General features: G+C 41.9%; 1 protein-coding gene across 1 annotated transcript in view; it reads left to right on the top strand.

Annotated features, from left to right (window-relative positions):
• Positions 1-323: 323 nt before the first annotated feature.
• The window catches only part of LOC121580980 (dipeptidyl aminopeptidase-like protein 6), a 146,036-nt gene continuing 128,288 nt past the window's right edge, over positions 324-18,071 (top strand). Inside the window, exon 1 of the mRNA XM_041896235.2 lies at positions 324-1,053. Coding sequence (XP_041752169.2) covers positions 859-1,053 — 195 coding nt within the window. The 5' untranslated portion in view covers positions 324-858. The remainder of the gene's footprint in view (positions 1,054-18,071) is intronic.

Genomic DNA, 18,071 nt, shown 5'->3' on the forward strand with positions numbered 1-18,071 from the left:
GAGAGGCACTCGAGCTCCGTCCTTGACTAACAGGGACTGGAACGACCAGCATAACGACCAGAATATTAACATTACTGCTTGTTTTAGCACATTTTTGAGACCGGACTATTTAAAAAAAAATTAATGCAGTATTGGATTAAATGTAATTTGCTCTGCCCCACTATTAATGTATATTGTGTGCGGTAGTCTATAGTCTGCAGTTGGCGTTCTGCAGTGTGTTTTTGAGATAGGTTGTGCACAGCCTTACCTCACTTCTCATGCAGAACGCGTCCACGGACGCGCCACGGGTTACGTCCTTCATACATAGGCTCCACACACTTCACACACACACCAGGTCTGTCTAGCCACCAAAGAGCTGTTGAGGCTATCAGCCTATTTAGTTATTTTGATTGGGTACCATTTTCTGAGTCTGTATTTAATATCAGATAGCAGCCCGTCCCTATGGGTATCCTATCTCACTGTGAGGACGCATTAACAAACTGAAGAGGGGAACCAACGTGCTCTGAATACAGACACAAACTATTGAGACCTACTGTAGCCTTGCTCCTTTAGGACAAAGCCAACAGCTAATCGATCAGAGGACTTGCTGGTTAGCCTATAGGTGACCTATAATAGGTCTATCTGTTTTCTAATTAAACCAGGAAAACGTTTTCAGTTTTAACACGTTATTTTATCGGGATTATTCACCTGTTCTTTTTTAATCATCTCCGCTTTATTCCAGAGGGAGACATTGGCCATCCGCCATCGGTTCTCTCCGAAGCGCACAGAAAATAAGCAGTAGCCTACACACACAAGCAAGTCCCCACAGACGAGAGCTGTCTCTTGCTTTGACATGCTGTAGTGGTTTTGACTGGACTTATGGCTTCGTTGTATCAGAGATTCACCGGTAAGATTAATACAAATAACTCTTTCCCGCACCCACCTGAGGCCAGCCACCTACTCGGCGGACAGGTCGCGGACGAGGAGAACAACACAGGGAAGACCTCTCAGTCCGTCGCCGACGGCAGACCCCATGTTCCCTATCGAAAAAAAAATGCGAACGAGGACGAGCATGTAAGACCTTGCTTTAAACGTCTACTTAAAACTATTGGTGTATTGATTGTATCATTGAAACCTTCATCTGATTAATTGTTGACAACTTCAACTGATTTCATAGCCCCTATCTGCTTTATATTGTTCGCCCTATCATTTGAGTGTACACTACCATGCTGCTGCAATTATGTTCTTGGTTCACTCTTGCCTAAATGGTTTTGCAACTGAAACAGCGTGTGCTACCCCGGTGATTTTCAGATCAGTAGGCTATGAATTGCAGTATGATTTCAGAGCGTCAGATGCTCCCTCAGTCAAGGCGTGGTTTCTATTCAAGAAACTTATTGTATCTGGATGGTTGGCCTTGTGTAGTGTCTGAATAGGCCGTCGCTCTCTGTGTTGTGATGCTTGCCCACTATAACTGGTTAAAGTTGTATGTGACAGCATTTTAATATTGTTTCACAGCTCTCTGGTCTGTTTGTTGACATCTTGAAACTAATTAAAATTAAACTTTTGATTTGTAGGTTAGATGCAAATTAAAACCCGATGTAATCAATATCAGTGATTTGTCCCTCTTTTGCGATCTAATTATCTCATCGAAGTCGGCAAGCTTTCACGGGTTCTTGTTTTTCGAGGATTTAAATGTTTAAATGTGGAGGTCCAACAGATTATTACGTCCTGTAGCCCATATGTTGGCTATGTTGAAGATAATCAGGCATAAGCCTTCGCCTGATGTAGTCTGGCTTTACGTTTGAGCCATAATAATTCATCAATGCCACTTTTGCGGCAAGGCTCACGCCACGGTTACTTTCTATGGCCCTGTCCATGGTTCTGAAATTACACATAGATCGCATTCCCTGCTTTTGTTAAGGCATTAGTACACCTATGCTCATACGGTTTGTTTGAGTTTGTCCTTTTGAAGCCAGTGTTCGAATCCCTAAACTCGAAATGTGCGGTGTTGTGGAATGATAATTAATAGTATAGTCTATATCTTAGGCAACACAGAGCATAATGTGTTCAAAAACGACCGTGACGACGATTAACTAAATATTTGTATTTATAATAAACCGTTGTCATTGGGAATGGGCCTATAGATAAATTCCTTTCACAATACTGGCTAGAGCTAGACCTACTTTGCAGCAACTTAGCTGGAAGAGTCCATTTAGGCGGCCCGGGATCCCTTGAAGAATTGGCCGCCTAAAGTGACTCTTCCATCTAAGCTGCTGCAGAGTAGGTCTAGCTCTAGCCAGTATTATGAAAGGAATTTATCTATAGGCCCATGCCCAATGACAACAGTTTATTATAATTACAAATATGTATACTTCATCTTCACCGTCGTTTATAAACACTTTATGCTCTGTGTTGCTGTTAAAAAACCCACTTGGCACAGACACCAGTCTATTTTTGATTGACATTTAGTTGAGTTGTCAACTAACATAAATTCAATGTGAAAACAACAAAACATTTCACCATGTCATTGGATTTAGGTTAAAAGTTGGGTGAAGAAAATACGAAATTCCCTTACGTTGATGACTTTTGAGTGTTCATCTCTCATATATTTTCTCTCTGTAGAGATAGCCACAGCAACAAGGCTATATAGAACCTGTCAATGTGAGGATGTCCCCGCTGCATTATTGATGTTTGTTGTGATGACAATCAGGCGATAAAGGATGGAACAACAGACACTGCCTCTGTCACTGATACTGTTCTGTTGCGCTCAACACAGCACAACACCACGCAGCACAACACAACAACACTGTCATAGTGTGTCATGTTCCCCAATTTCCTACCGCAATGGCCATATGTATGGTATATGTCATTACAATATTAGTAGCCTAATAGGATTCATATATCTTTCAATTTCATGATTTAACATGGTTGTGTATATTTGTTTTTTATTCTCTAGGGTTATTTCCAATACTTTCAAAAACAGGGGAACCATTCTCAGATGGCTATGTTTCCTGTAACATTTGAGGCGTGCACAGCTCACCTTCAGCACACCTTCAGTCCTGATTACCCCCAAGCAGTAGTGGAGCATGAAATTACCTTTTGCCTCATGAGTTGAGGAGTTTCACAGTTTCTGGGGTGACATTTTGGGAATTAGATTTGTGTGGCGTCAATTTGCATGTGTGTGTTGTGTGTGTGTGTGTGTGAGTGCAAAACAATTGTGATAAAGAAAAAAAGAATGAAGGGGGTCAATGTAAATAGTCCAGGTAGCCATTTGATTAACTGTTCAGCAGTCTTATGGCTTTGGGGAAGAAGCTCTTCAGGAGCCTTCTGGTCCCTGACTTGGCGCTCCAGTATCGTTTGCCGTGCGGGAGCAGAGAGAACAGTCTATGACTTGGGTGGCTGGAGTCTTTTTTGGGCCTTCCTCTGACACCGCCTGGTATAGAGATCCTGGATGGCAGGGAGTTCGACCCCAGTGATGTACTGGGCCGTACGCACTACCCTCTGTAGCGCCTTACGGTCGGATGCCGAGCAGTTGCCATACCAAGCAGAGAAGATGCTCTCAATGGTGCAGCTGTATAACTTTTTGAGGATGTGAGGGCCCATGCCAAATCTTTTCAGCCTCCTGAGGGAGAAGAGGCGTTGTCATGCCCTCTTCACGACTATGTTGGTGTGTTTGGACCATGATAGGTCCTTAGTGATGTGGATACAGAGGAACTTGAAGCTCTCGACCCGCTCCACTACAGCCCCGTTGATGTGAATGGGGGCGTGTTCGGCCCTCCGATTCCTGTAGTCCACAATAAGCCCCTTTTCTTCTCCACATTGAGGGAGAGGTTGTTGTCCTGGCACCACACTGCCAGGTCTCTGACCTCCTCCCAATAGGTTGTCTCATCGTTGTCGGTGATCTGGCCTACCACTGTCGTGCCATTGGCAAACTTAATGATGGTGTTGGAGTCGTGTGCGTCGTTGCAGAGAGAGATGTTCAGTACCAGGGTCCTTAGCTTAGTGATGAGCTTGCAAGGCACTATGGTGTTGAACGCTAAGCTGTGGTCAATGAACAGCATTCTCATGTAGGTGTTACTTTTGTCCGGGTGGTATGCAAATTGGAGTGGGTCTCGGGTGTCTGGGATGCTGGAGTTGATGTGAGCCATGACTTTCAAAGCATTTCACAGCTACAGATGTGAGTGCTACGGGGCGGCAGTCATTTAGACAGGTTACTTTGGTGTTCTTGGGCACAGGGACTATTGTGGCTTGCTTGAAACATGTAGGTATTAAAGACTGGGTCAGGGAGAGGTTGAAAATGTCAGTGAAGACACTTGCCAGCTAGTCAGTGCATGCTCACCGTGTAGCTTATATATGTTAACAGGATTATGTGGCACAGTACTATGGTATTATAGAGTCACCTTGGGGATATCAGCCAGACTTCTTTCTCTTTCTTATGACCCTCTACTGCTAATGGCAGCTGGGTCTGAAATCCAATAAAATGATCGTCATTAATCATTGCATGGTGGCTGCAGCCTAAAATAGGGCGACATTTAAAGGATAGGGACCAGTGGAGCAGGCTCCCTTTGTGAGCAGGAGCCATATTGACTTTTCTGGGGTGCCCAGCCAACAGAGGAGAACTCAAACACCTCCTATTGTTAAGTCCCTCCATCCCCTGACAAAGAAAGGTGACACACGAGTGTGCACTGTGCGGGAGAACTTGGTATCTAATGACAGAGTGGGCGATTGATTCATACGTTTACTTACCTTTGAGTTTCTTGTATTTTCATTGAATTTAATCACCTTTATAGGCTAGCTAGGACATCAGTAAGCTTGGATTTTCATTGCTGTGAGGCACTGGGGAGTGGTGGGCTGTGTGAATTGCTGTGTGAATGTTTAAACACTTTCTTTTTTTACTGACAATAAGCTAACATTCAATGAGACTAATTTCTGCCGCTTTTCTACAAAATTCATTGAAGCTCACAAATTACATGTGGCAATTAGGTCTGTAATTACTACTGTGTACTGACACATTTAAATCACTGCTCAACTATAATGGGCAATTCATCACAATAGACTCAAGGGATAATTTCCTGAAAGTCAGACCTGATCCGCTTTGCTATTCAGCAACAGCCTTAGGAAGTTTATCACCTTGTATTCCTCACATTTCAATTGAAAGCTGAACGTAATGTTGAAATGTAAAACCAGGTGTTTATATAGCACAGCAGTTTTATTTGCAACAAATTATCAAAAGAGTTTGTCTCTCCCTTGGTCGATGATGATAACACAAGTCAGTACCACTCAAGCGTGTCCTGAAACAGAGAAGAAAGACAGAAGTATCCTACTCTCCCTCTGGGGAGCTTGCTGGGTAAGATTTGATGTGAAACAGCATGGATAGTTGGCTACAAGGACTCCAGGGACTAACATGTTAGGTTATTCTCTCTGACTATTCTCACACACACACACACACACACTCTCTCTCTCTCTCTCTCTCTCTCTCTCTCTCTCTCTCTCTCTCTCTCTCTCTCTCTCTCTCTCTCTCTCTCTCTCTCTCTCTCTCTCTCTCTCTCTCTCTCTCTCTCTCTTTCTCTCTTGATATGAGTGTTGTTTTTAGCTTATTTCTCAGTGTAAAACATTTCAGATAAATATTTATCCCAAAACAAAGCTCATCTTAACTCTGCTGTTTTTCCCAAAACATTACATAAGAATGACTCATAACGGTTCAATTTTGAACAATATCATACATGTTCTTTTATTTGATCAAAAGAATAGCCAGTGAAATCTGATCAAACATGAAGCCCCTGTCCTAGTAGGTACATTATTCTGTTATCCTGCCATGTACTCACTTTGTCTGGTACTGAGTTGGCATGGGAGTTCAATGGGCATGATTGAAATGTGAGATGTGCCATTGAGATGGGTACTGTTACTCTGGTTGGTAGACCAGGGCAGCCTTATCTATCTCCATCTGTCTGTTAGTCAGAGAATAGAATACACTCCTGCTAGTCTGTTCTGCTCTTAGGACCCACTCCTGCCTGTCCAGCCAACCATACATTTTGGTCTGGACAGTGGCGGCTCCTGAACAAATTCTCAGGGAGGGCAATTTTTCTGATGATTTAGGTGACCTACACACATTTTTAAAAAGATATGTCCAGCAACAACATGAAGACAGGGGCAGCATATAAGTCAATACCAGAAGCATTTATTGACTGATCTCAAAAGTGTTGGCTTACAAAAGCAAAATAAGTTATCACAGTAAAAATAATCAAGGGTGTTCTTTCACATTCCTCAACACTGCATAAACAATATGCATTTCCATAAACAAATGAAATATCAGCTGAAAATACAGCATCTTGGTATTTGTTCAGATTGCAGGATCAACAAGAGCTTTTACCACATTTTTTGATATTGTTTAATCTTACCTTATGGCCTGCACTTGCTTGTGAAGCTGTCGAGGGCACGTTTGATAGAGACAGCATCGATGTCCTTCTTCTGTAGCTTCTGGTACAGAATGTCGACGTGGGGCATGATTTTGTGAAAAAACCGCAGGAAAAAAATTAAATCTTCATCATGTAGTATCCTCACGTAGCCAGCTGCCTCTCTCAAGGTGTGCTGGTCAAATGAACCCAATGAACCCGTCCGGATGGCTTCAAAACATTATATGAGGTCGTCTCGATTCTCGTAGACAGTGTTCACGACTCTGCTGTTGCTAACCTCATCGTTGTGGCGGCGGACAGCTAGCCTGTATCCCTCATCCAGTTGAGTGGCAATATTCACTCTCCCAAAAGCAGACAATCTCAAACAGCTATATGTGGGTCTTTGACAGCTCATTTTTCTTAATCTTTTCTGAAAGATGGTGCATGTCGGTTACACCAGTCGCTGTCCAAGCGGTGCTGTCTGCTGTGCCGCCTTCAGGGTGGAAGAGTAAGCAGGGGTAGCAAAAAACTGCATTAGCTACATCGCAGCCTGCTAGCCAGGTTTTCCGTTCATACCAATTTTTGGAAAATCCTCGGGTGTAGGACTTCCCCCCTTTAGTAGACACCTGTTGAATTATTAAATTTGGTCTGGGAGGTCCTAATTGTTTCGTTGCCAATTTATCTTCATTTGTTCGCCGACAAAAAGGAACTTCTTTCAAAGACACAATCGAGTTGGACTGAAGCCTAGCCATTTTGATAGTAGTAGTGAATTGATTGAGGCTGCTACCTGGTCTTTTCTTAGTTACGTTCATTCATGGTTACGTTATGTATGACGAAAGCGCGTAAGTGCATGCCCACAGACACCCATAGAGAATGTATTGAAAGCTTTGAAATGTGAAACAAATAGATTTTACATGACAGGCTATGAGAGACTTCTGGGCGATTTTCAACCTGACTGAAATCGCCCAAAAAACGGGCGGGGCCATTTGAAGCACGACTTTAGCCTGATTTGACATTTAGTGGCTGGCAGATCAGACGTGAACACTGATAACTGCTGTTGCCGTGATATAATTTTTTATAAATTTATAAAAAAAAAATATAATTTTTTATTTTTTTATTTTTTATAATTGATTAGAAAAAAAATCCCTTCCTTTTCCCGTTTGGCAGTGCGTCGCCCATATCGCCCTATTGAACAAGCCGTCCCTGGGTCTGGATAGTAGCTACTATAAGCGCACACTCTAGATTTGTGCAGTTAGCCTTTAGTCAAGCTTGGCCAAAATCCAAGGTATCACTCCAGTGTTGGGGGGGACAAAGTTTGGAGGATCTTCAGGATCTGTCTGCAGGCTCAGCTAAACCAAATAGGGGTGAGATTATCTTAAACTAATGGCATTTGATAAAGAATGCTTTTCTAGGAGTGGCTTGAGTCTGTGTCGTGGAGAGCTGACAAAGAGCTTACTAAGAGCAGTCAGATGGAGGAAAAAAGAACAGTGATAGTAAATATTATCTTTCCTCCCATAGTCCATATGAATAGCTGTGGCAATGCAATTAACAATATCCTGCTATTATGCCCCATCTTTATACAGTATGTCTCTGGCATATCCATCCATCCATCCAGGCCATGCCCATTCTCCCTGTTGTAAAGAACAGAGAGTGTACTTAGCAGCCTGCCACCCATAGAAATAGAATGACTAATTCTATGTTATGCTAATATAATTATGTCTATGCGGCCACCGAGGCCATCTTCTCCTCACCACACCACAGCCTCCTCCTCAGCTAGGACCTTCTGCTCTGTGTTGCCATGGTTTCAAAGGTGAAGAGGGTGAGGCATAATTTCTCCTCACTGTTGCTTCCTGGGTGCTATTCGATTGTCATCTGGAGATGACGCAGCATACACATGATGCCCCTACCTACGACATGCATTTCACTCAAACCATGACGACTGACATGACGCATCTGCCTGTAGAGATGGCGCCGGAGAAGATGGCTGCCGTTTTACAGCCCTCTAACCAATTGTACTATTATGTGTGTTTTTTCGCGTTATTTGTAATTTATTCTGTACATAATGTTTCTGCCATCGTCTCTTATAACCAAAAAGAGCTTCTGGATATCAGGACAGCGATGAATCACCTCGTATTGGACAAAGATATTTTCTTCAACGAGTCGGACGTGAAGGATATCCTACAGACACCGGACAAGGCCCAAATCCCCGTCATTCGCAGGAGAAAGAGACAGAGATATCGTGGACGTAGGTCGGGGTGCCTTGTAAGGATCCGACGGCGAGCGAGTAAACTGCCTCTTCCATCAATCCTATTAGCCAATCGTCAATCATTTGAAAATAAATTAGATGACCTAAGATTATGGTTATCCTACCAACGGGACATTAAAAACGGTAATATCTTATGTTTCACTGAGTCGTGGCTGAACGACGACATGGACAACATACAGCTAGAGGGCTATACGCTATATCGGCAGGATAGAACGGCTGACTCCGGTAAGACAAGGGGTGGCGGTCTGTGTATATTGGTAAACAACAGCTGGTGCACAAAATCAAATACTAAGGAAGTCTCGAGGTTTTGCTCGCCTGAGGTAGAGTATCTTATGATAAGCTGTAGACCACACTATTTACCAAGAGAGTTTTCATCTATATTTTTCATAGCTGTCTATTTACCACCACAAACCAATGCTGGCATTAAGATTGCACTCAATGAGCTGTATAAGGCCATAACTAAACAGGAAAATGCTCATCCAGAGGCAGCGCTCCTAGTGGCCGGGGACTTTAATGCAGGGAAACTTAAATCCGTTCTACCTAATTTCTACCAGCATGTTAAATGTGCAACCAGAGGAAAAAAAACTCTAGACCACCTTTACTCCACACACAGAGACGCATACAAAGCTCTCCCTCGCCCTCCATTTGGCAAATCTGACCATAACTCTATCCTCCTGATTCCTGCTTAATAAAAAAGTGGTCAGATGACGCAGATGCTAAGCTACAGGACTGTTTTGCTAGCACAGACTGGAACATGTTCCGGGATTCTTCAGATAGCATTGAGGAGTACACCACATCAGTCACTGGCTTCATCAATAAGTGCATCGATGACGTCGTCCCCACAGTGACCGTACGTACATACCCCAACCAGAAGCCATGGATTACAGGCAACATCCGCACTGAGCTAAAGGGTAGAGCTGCCGCTTTAGCTCTACCCTTTAGGTAGAGCTAAATCACACTCTCCGTAGCCGATGTGAGTAAGACTTTTAAGCAGGTCAACATTCACAAGGCCGCAGGGCCAGACGGATTACCAGGACGTGTACTCCGAGCATGTGCTGACCAACTGGCAAGTGACTTCACCGACATTTTCAACATGTCCCTGACTGAGTCTGTAATACCAACATGTTTCAAGCAGACCACCATAGTCTCCGTGCCCAAGGACACTAAGATAACCTGCCTAAATGACTACCGACCCGTAGCACTGACGTCTGTAGCCATTAAGTTCTTTGAAAGGCTGGTCAAAGCTCACATCAACACCATTATCCCAGAAACCCTAGACCCACTCCAATTTGCATACCGCCCCAACAGATCCACAGATGATGCAATCTCTATTTTTATTTTATTTTTTATTTTATTTATTTTACCTTTATTTAACTAGGCAAGTCAGTTAAGAACAAAATCTACGTGAGAATGCTATTCATTGACTACAGCTCAGCGTTCAACACCATAGTGCCCTCAAAGCTCATCACTAAGCTAAGGATCCTGGGACTAAACATTTCCCTCTGCAACTTGATCCTGGACTTCCTGATGGGCCGCCCCCATGTGGTAAGGGTAGGTAACAACACATCTGCCACGCAGATCCTCAACACAGGGGCCCCTCAGGGGTGCGTGCTCAGTCCCCTTCTGTACTCCCTGTTCACCCATGACTGCATGGCCAGGCACGACTCCAACACCATCATTAAGTTTGCCGATGACATAACAATGGTAGGCCTGATCACCGACAACGATGAGACAGCGTATAGGGAGGAGGTCAGAGACCTGGCTGTGTGGTGCAAGGATAACAACCTCTCTCTCAAGACAAAGGAGATGATTGTGGACTACAGCTGCACCATCGAGAGCATCCTGACCGGTTGCATCACCGCCTGGTATGGCAACTGTTCGGCCTCCGACCGCAAGGCACTACAGAGGGTAGTGCGTACGGCCCAGTACATCACTGGGGCCAAGCTTCCTGCCATCCAGTACCTCTATACCAGGCGGTGTCAGAGGAAGGCCCTCAAAATTGTCAAAGACTCCAGCCACCCTAGTCATAGACTGTTCTCTCTGCTACCGCACGGCAATCGGTACCGGAGCGCCAAGTCTAGGTCCAAAAGGCTTCTCAACAGCTTCTACCCCCAAGACTCCTGAACAGCTAATCATGGCTACCCAGACTATTTGCACTGCCCACCCACCCCCACCCCATCTTTTTACACTGCTGCTACTCTGTTAATTATTTATGCATAGTCACTTTAACTCTACCCACATGTACATGTTACCTCTACTAACTCAACTATCCGGTGCCCCCGCACATTGACTCTGCACCGGTACCCCCCTGTATATAGCCTCCCTACTGTTATTTTATTTTACTTTACACTTTTTTGTTGTTGTTGTTTTATTTTACTTTTGTATAAAAAAATTAATGCATTGTTGGTTAAGGGCTGTAAGTAAGCATTTCACGGTAATGTCTACACCTGTTGTATTCGGCGCATGTGGCAAATAAAATTTGATTTGATTTGATTTGCCTACAATGGCAGTTGGATCGCTTCTCCTTTGACAAACAGGTCAAGCTGAAAGCCTAAAACTGGGCCTATTATGTATTCTCTTTTCACCTTTCCTAAGTGCTCTGTCTGTTGACGTGGACACTCTTTCTGTCACTGGATATCTATCGACCTGTTTCCTGGTCCTGCTACCCCGCCCCCAGGGGCCTCTCAACAGGCCTTCCATCCCCTCTGCTCTGCCGTGCCCACGCCCCTCCGAGGTCTGTCTGTCTGTCGCATCATGCCATCTATCATCCCCCGCCACGCTGCCACGCCCCTCTACAGTCTTGTCTATCAATAGCACATCAACATGGCCCCAGCACAGTTGCGCTGCCTTATCCTGAGTCCCAGATCTGTCTGTGCTGTCTTGCCAACACCTATGTCATTGTCTGAAAGATGTTTCATTATCGTGACAAAGCTAGCACTGCCTACCTCCCAGCTAGCACATTTGGTGCCTTGAAAGTTGTGGGAACGTATGTTTTTGGTTTCACAATGGTTGTGGGAATGAAGCAATATGTTTCCTGACCGGTAAAACTGAACCTTTTTCAAACATTCTGAGAACAGACGTGAACATTTTGCCTGTTCTGGGAATGTTTATTTTTTAGGTTGCAGGGAGGTTTTAAGAATGTTTTACTCTGGTTCCTTGAAAGTTTTTCTGGGAGGTTTTATTAACGCTCTGAGAACGGAAATTCTAGGATATTTTGAGTTGTTTTTAATAACTTCATTAAAACTTTTATTGAATGTTTCAATAACACTTTTCATAACACTGCTAGCTTATTTTGGTAACTTCTTTTAGCTCCAAGCATAGATAGGACACATGGAAATTAATTTCCTCAGGCATTAATCATGCAAACACATTAATTTTTTATTGTGTCATGGCATCAGTGAGATTTGATAATCTTATTTTCTCTATCCATGGGATTAATCCACTGTGCCACCAGGATGGAGCTAGCATGTCATGTTTTTTTACGCATACAAAGCTGTTCATTTTAGCATTTTCAGACAGACCCCATTTCAAAGGAAACAAGCACTCATTAAGATCAGGTCAGGCCGAATACTGCGAGAGTAGTAACAATCCTTCGTAGGAAGTGCCTACATTATTACGCATATTATTTGCCAATTGTGGGAATGAATTAATTAATGTATGCGGATAGAAATGAAATATTTATATATAGTACAACCGAGGCGACAGGGTTAAAAATGCTTATGGCTGCTAACCTGGTTTTGTTCTGTAAGTGGCACTTTGTGCTCTTTTTAAAGGATGGGTCCCAACTTCTTAAGGGCCATAGGATCCATGTGTACGGGGGTGGTCTGCCAGTCACAGGGACGACAACCCTACTTGGGATGGGGGGAGGTTTTTGCGGGAGGGAAATTGGAGGACAACTGGAGGTCTACTTAGAGTCACTTGGAGCTACAATATGTTTACCAGGGCATCTATCATAGAACGGCTTATTGGATAACGGACAGGCATATATTCTGGTGGTACTGGTAGGTATGGATAAGTATCTCAAAATAGGGGTTAGCATATCAGAATATAACCCATCCTAGTAATTGGTGAATTGAGTATAGCTAGCTATAATTTCAATGGTTTGGCTGAGAAGAAGATCAGTTTCTACGTGGCGAAGGAGAAGGATTACCATATTTATTGTTTAAAGGAAACTTCAATATATTCTGACAAAGTGGCCTGGGAAAAAGAGTGGGATGGTCAAATCTATTTCTGTCTTGGGCTAAGGAATTCAAAAGGTGTTATGATCCTATATAAAAAAATGGTTTTAAGGCGCAATCCATTCAAATAGGTCCATAAGGAAGATGGAATGCTACTTGATGATAAACAGATATGGCTCATAAATCTATATGGACCGAATAATGTAATCCAAACTTCTTTGATAATATTTACGGTATAATGATCTAATTAGTTTCCAAGATACAAATAACTATATTATAATGGTAGAGGACTACAACACAGTTTTAAGTACGTCAATAGCACAGGGGAGAACGGCTCACAATAATGTCTGTAACAAATGGAATGGCATCAAACACATGGAAATCATGTGTTTGATGTATTTGAGACCATTCCACAAACTCCGCTCCAGCCATTACCACGAGCCCGTTCTCCCCAATTAAGGTGCCACCAACCTCCTGTGGTCAATAGACCATAAAGGCAATCATAATACCAACTATCAACCTCTGTCGCTCAAAGAGATTACGAATATTATGGATATGTTGGAATTGACTGATATTTGAAGGTTTAAAATCCCGGATCTCGTAAGATATACTTGGAGGAGGCTTAATCAAGGTAGTCTAATGTATTATTTTCGGGTATCCTTTTCTATGCTGCCAAAAGTGAAAAAGTATTGATTGAGGATCGAATGCGATCAGATCATGAGCTTATGTCCCTCCATATAACTATGACAGACTTTCCACGAGGACGGGATATTGGAAATTTAACCAGGGTTTATTGACTGACACTACTTTCTTAACAAAAACTAAAGAATTCATAACATACTTTTTCTTGCACAATACAGGTTCAGCAGACCCACTTATCATATGTGATGCTTTTAAATGTGCCTTTAGAGGACATTCAATTCAACATTCATCCCAAAAACGAAAACATTATTGGTCAACGGAGAAAAGACTTACAACAAAAATTGAAAATCTAACATTACACATAAATGGTGTTGATAAATGTACTACAGCAGCACTGAATAATCTAGATGCAAAACAAAAGGAGTTTGAGGAACTTATTCAGGAAATATCGGGTTTCATTTATCTAAACAACTGACCAAATTGGATGGAGAAAAGTTGTTCCTAAACCTTCAATATAGAAATGCGACCAAATTATTACAAATTATGGAGAAATCCTTATCTCACCAAAACAGATTTTGAATGAGGAAGTAAAATATCCTAAACAAATGTTCTCTTATCAAGTTCCTTCAACCTCACTTGACGATGAGTTTTGTGATATCCTTCTACCAAAAAATCTGGTTAACTAAATCATATGAACTACTGAAAGATCCATTACTATCATGTTTTAATAACCCAGTACAGTGCCTTCAGAAAGTATTCATACCCCTTTGACTTAAGCCACATTTTGTTGTGTTACAGCCTGAATTCTCACCCATCACCCATTTTGGCCTTGTGTTTTAGGTTATTGTCCTGTAGAAAGGTGAATTAATCTGCCAGTGTCTGGTGGAATGGGTTGTTGATCATTGCTAGACAACCATTTTCAGGTCTTGCCATAGATTTTCAGGAGATTCACTGTCTTCTTGGTAATAATAATAATAATAATATGCCATTTAGCAGACGCTTTTATCCAAAGCGACTTACAGTCATGCGTGCATACATTTTTGTGTATGGGTGGTCCCGGGGATCGAACCCACTACCCTGGCGTTACAAGCGCCGTGCTCTACCAGCTGGTAAGCAACTCCAGTGTAGATTTGGCCTTGTGTTTTAGGTTATTGTCCTGCTGAAAGGTGAATTCATCTCCCAGTGTCTGGTGGAAAGCAGATTGAACCAGGTTTTCCTCTGGGATTTTGCCTGTGCTTAGCTCCATTCCATTTATTTTTTATTCTGAAAAACTCCCCAGTCCACCACTATGCTTGAAAGTATGGAGAGTGGTACTCAGTAATGTGTTGTATTGGATTTGCCCCAAACATAACACTTTGTATTCAGGACAAAAAGTGAATTGCTTTGCCACATGTTTTTCAGTATTACTTGAGTGCCTTGTGGCAAACAGTATGCATGTTTTGGAATATTTTTATTCTGTACAGGCTTCCTTCTTTTCTCTCTTGTCAGTTAGATTAGTATTGTGGAGTAACTACAATGTTGTTGATTCATCCTCAGTTTTATCCTATCACAGCCATTAAACTCTGTAACTGTTTTAAAGTCACCATTGGCCTCATGGTGAAATCCCTGAGCGGTTTCCTTCCTCTCTGGCAAATGAGTTAGGAAGGACGCCTGTATCTTTGTAGTGACTGGGTGTATTGATACACACTCCAAAGTGTAATTAATAACTTCACTATGCTCAAAGGGATATTCAATGTCTGCTTTTTTTACCCATCTACTAATAGGTGCCCTTCTTTGCGAGGCATTGGAAAACCTCCCTGGTCTTTGTGGTTGAATCTGTGTTTGAAATTGGGGTACAGAGATGAGGTAGTCATTCAAAAATCATGTTAAACACTATTATTGCACACTGAGTGAGTCCACACAAGTTATTATGTGACTTGTTAAGCAAATGTTTACTCCTGAACTTATTTAGGCTTACCATAACAAAGGGGTTGAATACTTATTGACTCAAGATGTTTCAGCTTTTCATTTTTTATTAATTTGTAAAATTTTCGAAAAACATGATTTTACTTTGACATTATGGGTTATTGTGTGTAGGCCAGTGACCATTTTTTTTTTAATTTAATCAATTTTAAATTCAGGCTGTAACACAACAAAATGTGGAAAGAGTCAAGGGGTCTGAATACTTTCTAAGGCACTGTATATAAATGGTAATTTGTCGGGCACACAAAAAGAGGGACTGATCTCTCTCCTGCTGAAGCAGGAGCCAGGGGGGCAGTACAAAGACCCTGTCTCTTAAAAAAAGTTGAGTCCCCTCACCCTTCAATGTTGCAACACAAAAATATTAAAAAGGTCCTACCAGACATTATTCATCACGATGAGACAGGATTTTTTTTTAAGAAGATATATTGGAGACAACATTAGACAATTACTAGAAACATTTTAAACTATGAGCATGCAGGGAAACCAGGTATAGTCTTTATAGCAGATTTTGAGAAAGTCTTTGAAACAGTACATATAGAATCTGTTTATAAGTGCTTGGATTTTTTCAACTTTGGAGAATCTCTCATAAGATGGGTAAAAGTCATGTACTACAATCCTTTATGTAAAATAATAAATAACGGTTACTTCTCTGAGAGCAAGAGACATAAAACAAGGTTGCCCTATGTTACCATACTTACAGTATTTATTATGGCCATTGAACTGTTAGCTGTAAAAATCTCAGATCTAATGATAACATTAAGGGGAGAACATTCTATGGATTAGAGACAAAAGTATCAATGTATGGCGATGATTCAAGTTTTCTCTTGAGTCCTCAATCTTCAACCTTGAAGGGCCTTGTTGAGGACATGGATAATTTCTCAAGTTTCTCTGAACTAAAACCCAACTATGATAAGTGTACTATATTTACGGATTGGGTCTCTAAAAGATACAATCTTTAAATTGCCATGTGGTCTCCCGATTAAATGGGTGGATGGTGAAGTTGATGTGCTTGGTGTAGATATCCCGGAAAAGTTTAGCGATCTTGCAACTATTTCTACTTTGATAGAAAACTTCGCAAAATAGATAGGATCTTGAAACCGTGGAGAGGGAAACACCTGTCAATCTATGGGAAAATTACCCTGATTAATTCTCTAGTGATATCGCAGTTTACATACAGTTGAAGTCGGAAGTTTACATACACTTAGGTTGGAGTCATTAAAACGCGTTTTTCAACCAATCCACACATTTCCTGTTAACAAACTATAGTTTTGGCAAGTCGGTTAGGACATCTACTTTGTGCATGATACAAGTAATTTTTCCAACAATTGTTTACAGACAGATTATTTAACTTATAATTCACTGTATCACAATTCCAGTGGGTCAGAAGTTTACATACACTAAGTTGACTGTGCCTTTAAACAGCTTGTAAAATTCCATGGATTTAGAAGCTTCTGATGGTTGTGTACCTGTGGATGTATTTCAAGGCCTACCTTCAAACTCAGTGCCTCTTTGCTTGACATCATGGGAAAATCAAAAGAAATCAGTCAAGACCTCAGAAAAAAAATTGTAGACCTCCACAAATCTGGTTCATCCTTTGGAGCAATTTCCAAATGCCTGAAGGTACCACGTTCATCTGTACAAACAATAGTACGAAAGTATAAATACCATGGGACCACGCAGCCGTCATACCGCTCAGGAAGGAGACGCGTTCTGTCTCCTAGAGATGAACGTACTTTGGTGCGAAAAGTGCAAATCAATCCAAGAACAACAGCAAAGGACCTTGTGAAGATGCTGGAGGAAACAGGTACAAAAGTATCTATATCCACAGTAAAACAAGTCCTATATCGACATAACCTGAAAGGCCGCTCAGCAAGGAAGAAGCCACTGCTCCAAAACCACCATTAAAAAAGCCAGACTACGGTTTGCAACTGCACATGGGGACAAAGATCGTACTTTTTGGAGAAATGTCCTCTGGTCTGATGAAACAAAAATAGAACTGTTTGGCCATAATGACCATCGTTATGTTTGGAGGAAAAAGGGGGGGCTTGCAAGCCGAAGAACACCACCCCAACCGTGAAGTACTGGGATGGCAGCATCATGCTGTGGGGGTGCTTAGCTGCAGGAGGGACTGGTGCACTTCACAAAAATAGATGGCATCATGAGTAAGGAAAATTATGTGGATATATTGAAGCAACATCTCAAGACATCAGTCAGGAAGTTAAAGCTTGGTCGCAAATTGGTCTTCCAAATGGACAATGACCCCAAGCATACTTCCAAAGTTGTGGCAAAATGGCTTAAGGACAACAAAGTCAAGTTATTGGAGTGGCCATCACAAATCCCTGACCTCAATCCTATAGAACATTTGTGGGCAGAACTGAAAAAGCATGTGCGAGCAAGGAGGTCTGCAAACCTGACTCAGTTACACCAGCTCTGTCAGGAGGAATGGGCCAAAATTCACCCAACTTATTGTGGGAAGCTTGTGGAAGGCTACCTGAAATGTTTGACCCAAGTTAAACAATTTAAAGGCAATGCTACCAAATACTAATTGAGTGTATGTAAACTTCTGACCCACTGGGAATGTGATTAAATAAATTAAATATGAAATAAATCATTCTCTCTACTATTATACTGACATTTCACATTCTTAAAATA

Source organism: Coregonus clupeaformis, chromosome 14 (genome assembly GCF_020615455.1).
Source record: "Coregonus clupeaformis isolate EN_2021a chromosome 14, ASM2061545v1, whole genome shotgun sequence".
In the NCBI taxonomy this organism is placed as follows: Eukaryota; Metazoa; Chordata; class Actinopteri; order Salmoniformes; family Salmonidae; genus Coregonus; species Coregonus clupeaformis.